The 7,066-nt window shown below is 39.4% G+C and overlaps 1 protein-coding gene across 1 annotated transcript; it reads right to left on the minus strand.

The window, feature by feature from the left end:
- Positions 1-979: 979 nt before the first annotated feature.
- On the minus strand, positions 980-7,066 carry LOC107078449 (legumain-like). Its single transcript, XM_015355965.2, has 5 exons — positions 6,946-7,066; positions 5,774-5,914; positions 4,896-5,069; positions 3,393-3,460; positions 980-2,376 (listed from the first exon to the last, which is right to left on the minus strand). Exons 2-5 carry the CDS (start codon positions 5,906-5,908, stop codon positions 2,313-2,315), a joined length of 441 nt encoding a protein of 146 aa, XP_015211451.1. The 5' UTR covers positions 5,909-5,914; positions 6,946-7,066; the 3' UTR covers positions 980-2,312.

Below are 7,066 nucleotides of genomic sequence, written 5' to 3' on the forward strand. Positions count from 1 at the left end.
TAAGTAGCAAACAGGCTAGATGGGCCACTTGGCTTTCTTGTTTATAACTGATCTCAAATTCTTATGATATGAAAAGACCTATACCACATTAAAAAACCTTAAGAACTGAAGTTGTGGAGTCCTATTAAGATATTAACATCGAATATCCCTAACCTGCCTCCAGCAATTTTCTTCATTTTCTGTTTTACACTGCAACTGAACTTAATTAAAACCTAAATTGAGCTCATAATTTGCTTGATTGAATCTTTTGATTTCCAGCTCTCAGTAAAGTGGCACATTTGCAGCTAGTTTTAAAACTTTATCAGCAGCTTAAAATGTCCAACTGTTTTACAGCTGAAAACAATTTAAAAAGGTCTAATTAAGCAACTGTTAGTCCAATTAAAGCTTCAGTTAAGCTCAGCGGGAACAAGAAAACCAGAAGGTTTTCCCTGAGGATTTTTTAAAGTTACATCACCACCACATATAACTTCAAAATAAGAATAAAAAATAGCTGGTATTAATTTATATATGTTTAACTTCTTATCCAAAGGCTTACATTTTAAAAACGTATTTTTTCAAGGAATATACGCACAGAGGAAAGAACATCTGGCACTTCCATAAGCCTTCTGAGTATCTTCATAAATTGTGTAATTGTACTGTTATTCTGAGTTCATAATAAGATTAATACAAATGAACAGTTTCAAGCTTGGGGTATGTATTGTATTATTTAGATCATTAGACCAGATCATATTATTTTAAAAGAGTTGGAAAGGGATCTCAGATAGCACACTACAACAAACCATTAAAATAGGAACATAACCAGTACACATAATGTTCTGTTTAATATAAAATATTAAAACTGCAGGTATCATTATGGTTAGAAATTTTAAATGTACAATTCTTTAAGAACTCAAAAATGTTCACAGATTTATTTTTAACTGTTTAGATAAAAAAAAAAGATTTAGGTTAAAAGAAAATAAGATTTCACTTGAAAATAAAGTATGAGCATTATTTTTTTATTTTATTTTAGAAGAACCACAATCACCACACCACCACATACAAACCCTGGTTTGGGCTTTTTGGGCTGTGAGCTAACACGGAAAATTTTTCTGCAAACGTTGGAAGCTGGATGTAGGCGAGGCAGTGGGTGGCACTCTTCCAGGGATTTGCAAGCCAGTAATGGTCATAAGGCTCACCGTCCAGTGGAAAATGCCAGAATTACACCTTTGCAGCACAAAGTAAGATCTCTTTATTAGCCCTTTACAATTTCTTGCACTAGGAAATTGTCTTTTTGCATATCCCAGCTTACTGTCACGAATGCACTCCTCCTCTTAAGGGCGCTCCAGCCCTTCCTCGTTCTACCTCATTCCCCACACCTGTCCCTTATTCCAGCCCCTCCTTAGTTCCACCTTAAAAGCCAGACGCAGACGTCACCCGAGATTCCTCATTGAATCGTGTTTCATGAGAGCCCAGGGTCCTGCTACTGTACATCTGGCTCCGTTATGCTTTTAATTTTCTGTTCCTGATTTCCCCTCGCCGGTTCTGACATGGTTTCTGCTCCTATTCCCCCCGGATGGATCGCCTGGCCATGGAGTTCTGCCTTTGTTTCTGATTACCCGTTTGGATTTCCTATATGGATTGTTCGCCCTAGACTCACTCCCCCTGGACACCTGCACTCCTTGGACACGCCCCCTGTCTCCATCCCTTCCCCTGCATGATTTTATTCCTACTGTGTCTTCACCAACCGGATTGTGTCGTCTGCATAGGGCCCGGAAAGAACTGCTACATGACACTTGCTCTCCATGAGACACACAGACAGGGAGTGAAGCTTGGGGTCAGAGCGCAGGGTCAGCCATTTATACAGCACCCCTCGAGCAGTTGGGGTTCAGGGCCTTGCTCAGGTAACCGGTAACCTTCCAGCCACAGGCACAGATCCTTAGCCACAGAGCCACCGCTCCACCGCTCAAGAGCCCACTTCGAGCAAGAGAAAAGGTATAAGCTACTTTATCCAAAATACAGCTAGGTAGGTAGGTACTTTATTAATCCCATGCAGGGAATTCAAGTGCTACGGCAGCCAGGCACAATCAACACAGTGCAGTAAAAATCTAGTTGAAATAATACAATACAGTAAATACATTAAAAAGGAAAAAAAAGGAATAAAAAATTACAGTAAAACAAAACAGAAAAAACACACACACAACAGAATAACACTGTTTCCTGTTTCCCAGGCCTCTCTAGAATGAAAATATACAGTGTCTGCCCTGTTAGTGTTAGTTCAGCTGTGGCTCTGTAGTAAAAGAAGATGCTCCATTAGGGTCCGTTCTGGCCGTTGCTCAACATCCAGCTGCATCTCCTTTCTTCAGGTTTTCACTTACGACATCAATGGCTGTTTTAATGCTGTAAGAACAGACAAGTAACTTACTGTCCATATCTCTTCTGCGCTAATCCTGTTTCTACATCAAGATTAGTAGAAACATGTCGTATCACCGAACCCTCAAAGTAAAGGATGCTGGGTGAAGGTTGTAATTACTGCAGCATTAGGGCAGCAGAAATAAACATATATACAGTATGAGATCATTCATGCACTGGCTTTTACTCAAAAAGTCAAGAAAAAACGAGCCGAATTCCATTAATCACAATGTTTGCCTTTTCTAACAAAAAAAATACATTGAGACGTTACAGGAAATTCCAGATGGAAAAACTTGAAACTGGAAATCTTGTCATTTATATAGCAATGCATGTCATTTGTTTTTCCACATCAGGCGAAATATGTTAATAAGAAGAAATTACTGTCACTTATTTTTTGTTGTGTTATTATTAATTTGGCTGTGACCTTCATTTAAAACAACCTGCAAAGATTCCTATCAGAAATACAATGCAATTAAACAAAAACATTTTAGGACTATTCAACCGTAACAGAAAGCTCAGCACTTTACATAAGGTAGGTAATGGCAAAGGAGTGTCAGAGTCATGTGACAAGCACTGTATAGTAAGGTACAGGTACATTATATGTGCCATGCAGCAGGATGGCAGCAATGCAGAAGGAAACATCACTCACTGGGTGTGGGGAAGGAGGAGCTTGTAGAATCTACTGGTCCAACCAGATGGGCTGGAAGGTGCAGAGTGCAAGATTGATTTGGTGGTGGAATGATAGTGTTTGGTACAAATAATGGCAAAGTCAGATCTGAACTCGCTGCTCTACATTTTAGTCTCCCTGCACAGTGCTGACTGAATCCCATCTTACCACCAGTCCTGCTTTTATTGTAAGTGCAACATGTCAAATACACAGCTCAGTTTCCCCAGCTGCCAATGGCCCACCCCTGCACAGCCAGGTCAACACTGTTCTAAGTAACTCTAATAGATGTCTAGATGTTCTAGACATCTATTAGAGTCAATAACAGAGAAAGACCTACCGCTCCATGGGCACGTTCGCCTCACACAGATTTGAGAACAGGTGCAGCTGATGAAGGGCATATGCATACTGTGAAAGGTAATTAAAATGACAAAGATTAGAACATGTTTAAATCACTTCAATGATTTAGAGATAAGGTCTACACCTTCTGATTCCCACAGGAAGGTATACAGTAGGTGCAAAATTCTAAAGTTCATTTAATATGTTCTTACTAAATTCTTACATACACTCATTAATATACTATAACACAAGTGATTAATTCCAGATAATGTATATGACAGTTCAACATAGTTCAGCAAAAGAGGCTTGAGGGATGAAAGAAAGCGAAGGTCAACGCTCCAGAGAATGAAGGAGCTCTTTTGGCATTCTCACAAGGAAAACTCCAGGACACCAGGGTAGAGCCTGATTTCCCAGTATATAAACAGAGTAAAGGCAGACCAGCTCCATCAATGACCTTAGCTTCACCAGTGACTGGTAAAGTCGTGGGTCAGAAACCAGTTTTAGTAGGGCAATCTTATGAATTTCAAACCAGGAAACTTAGTGGTAACGAAATTAATCGGTTATTGTGTCAGATTGTCAGAGAAAACAGGCAACTTTTTATTCCCGATCTCTGGCCAAATAGTATCTGCTTATGTCTGAACACCTGGGTGCGACTAAGTGTACATAAGGACCTCAAGGGAAAATGGAAAATAATGGATAAATCAGTTCCTTACACTTATATAGCACTTTTCTGGACACTCCACTCAAAGTGCTTTACAGGTAATGGGAATGATGCGACGGCAGCCATAGTGCGCACAGTACACTCACACACATCAGCTGTCATAGTGAGGGAGGAGCGCATAATGACGAAGCTAATTCAGAGATGGGGGATTATTTGGAGGCCATGATTGCTAAAGGCCAGGGGGAAATTTGGCCAGGAAACCAGGGTAACACTCCTACTCTTTTCAAGAAACTCCCTGGGATTTTCAGGACCTCATTTTTGTCTCATCCGAAGGACAGCACATTTTTACAGTATAGTATCCCCATCACTATACTGGGGGATTAGGACCCACACAGACAGCAAGTTAAGCACCCACTGCTGGCCCCACTAACACCAGCAGCAGCCTGAGCTTTTCCCAGGAGGTCTCCCATTCAGGTACTGACCAGGCTCACAGCTGCCTAGCTTCAGTGGGTTGTCAGATGTGAGTTGCTGGGTGATATGGCTACTGGCCAATATGAAATGGCAGGCAGATATCATTTCAAAACTGAAGCTTGTAGTAAGCTTGGCAGTCGAGGGATTTACATCACACATACAAGCATAAAAACACACATGGAAAAACTGAATGTTTTGGGGACAGTCTTTTATCATTCTTCCATGAAGACTGCCTTTATGATTGTGTCACATTAGGCTGTATGCAACATATATTTAATAAAAAAGTGATGTATGTACTGCTGTTAGCCAAAATGTTAATCACTTTCTCAAGAGGAGCAGCAGCACGTGAATGTGATTCGAGTCATTACAAACCTTTGGGTTGTGCCAGTTAAAACATTTCTGCTTGTAATACTCTATGACCTCCCGGTACACCTTGTAGTTGGTGATGTCGGCTTGTCCCGAGGTTTGGATTGACTGTGCTTGCTCTTTGGAGTCGGTGGATTTTTCAATGATCTGTATTACCGATGCCCGGATTAGCTCTCTTGTCTGTGGAAAAAAATGTGCTGTTTGTTTTTGGTTTCAAAAGTTTTTACTGTAGATATATATACAATCTGCATGGTTTTTAAATAAGCCTCATCTGCCTATTTACATAATCATTTTTGCTCACAGAACTTCTTTAGTAAATGTTGATCTGGCACAAAAATCTTTTAACCTCTTTACCATTTGTTGAATATGTAAATGTCTTTAATTTGTGTAAATTAAAGAATTTATTTTTTCAACATTGTCATCCACATGTCAAAATAGACAGCACCTGTATATCCTGATAATCACGAGTAGAATCTTTAGCGAGGGAAGGGTTTCACGAAATACAATAATAGATACTGCTCTTTTGTGCAGCACATTCCAGGTTTATTATTGAAGGAATTATTATGTTTTGCATTCATGTGTAGAACAGATGGCTGATTTTTCTTTTCAGGAGCCATTATGTAAATGCATTTGTAACATGTTTCAGAAGTTCTTTTTGAAAACCGACATCAAATGTCAATGATATTTGATACTGACGAGCTGGAACATTGGAACACATTATTATTAAAACAAAACAGACTCTAACACACCTGGGACAACCTCCTTCCTCATGGTCAGAGTGCCACACCTATAATTTACACAACCTCTATCTGGAAATCGTGGCCTATGTTTCTTTCTTTAGCATGACACTTTAGCCAATGTTAAGTCTAATTAGCTACAGGTACCTGCATCAGGTCATCTAGGTCTTTCTTGAGCTTTTCTTTTTCTTCTGGGGTTTTGGCAGATTGTATTTTATTCTGCAGAGTCACTACAGGAACATCAGAGCTTTTCACGACTGGATCAACCGCTGGGCTTGTCATTATAACCTGCATGACATATGGAAAGCATGGTTCAGATTAGATTCCTTTTGATTTCAAAACATCATCTCAGGCCTTAGATAATGTCAGTGGATATACTGAAATATAGTATCAGACAGAGTCATAGCATGTGCCTTGGCACTGTCATGGCTTTGGGCTCCAAAACATTCTGTCCCCCAAAATACAGAAACAAGTCAAATACTGAAAGCTGTTAAGACACCACAAACTTTTAGACAAAGAATGACCGAAATACAATCACAAGCCTTTTATGTAATTTAATTTTTAAATTACCCTGAATTAATCCAGTTACAGTAAGTGTACAGGGTGCAATATAGACATTGCATCTTAAATACTGTACATTACTACAAAAACGGCGTATTTCTTTGAATGCTTCTTTTTTTTTAATGGCTTTTTATATGGGAGAAAAAATCAGTTGTCCCATCAGGTCACATATCACATAATCTGTTCCTTTTTAGAATCTTTATAGGCTGAACATTTATAATTAAAGACTGAATAGGAATTTGGACACGTACTGTATCAACAGAGTTGGCACAGTTTTTGCCAATTCTGCAATTTCTGCAAATTCATAAACTTTTATTCCCAGTCCGTTTCTGGTTTGCTTCCCAGCACTGTGGTGGTCTAGCCCAGGAGAGCGTCACTTTAAATTCAATTGTCTCTTCGCTGCTAAATTCATGACGCAACTGCTGTGAAAATGATGTCCAACCACGTGCAAGCAGAAGTAATTCATTGTAAAATGAATAATAGTGACCCAAGAAAACATCCGTATCAGCATTCATTACAACAAGCATAAATATTACCGTAGTTTTAGAGACACAGGACTACGCGGACTGGAAGAATGTAATTGTAAAGCTCTGTCATGCGTCATACTGTATCTCTCAAATGATACAAAAACAACCTTCACCACAGCAGCTTAATATAAGACAGGGATGTGATGTACAGTATGTTTCATTTCAACCTGACTTCATACTAATCGAGTAGAAAATTGAAATAATGTCACAACTCTAACAAAAACAGCTTACCTCTTGCTAAACCTGTATAGCAACAATGACGAACTGAAACACGAATTAAGTCCTCGGTAGAGAGACCTCTGCTGCCTTGTCACTGGTTCCAAGTTGTGATGTGGGATACTTACTGCCCGCC

Source organism: Lepisosteus oculatus, chromosome 9 (assembly GCF_040954835.1).
Source record: "Lepisosteus oculatus isolate fLepOcu1 chromosome 9, fLepOcu1.hap2, whole genome shotgun sequence".
NCBI classification, from domain to species: Eukaryota; Metazoa; Chordata; class Actinopteri; order Semionotiformes; family Lepisosteidae; genus Lepisosteus; species Lepisosteus oculatus.

What these genes read in the sequence shown, in the direction of transcription:
- LOC107078449 (XM_015355965.2), bottom strand. Translation starts at nt 5,908, where the DNA reads ATGACAAGCCCAGCGGTTGATCCAGTCGTGAAAAGCTCTGATGTTCCT. An exon ending in TTAACTGGCACAACCCAAAG is followed by an intron (nt 3,461 to 4,895) that starts GTTTGTAATGAC and finishes TACCTTTCACAG; the next exon opens with TATGCATATGCCCTTCATCA. An exon ending in GCGAACGTGCCCATGGAGCG is followed by an intron (nt 2,377 to 3,392) that starts GTAGGTCTTTCT and finishes CTGTTCTTACAG; the next exon opens with CATTAAAACAGCCATTGATG.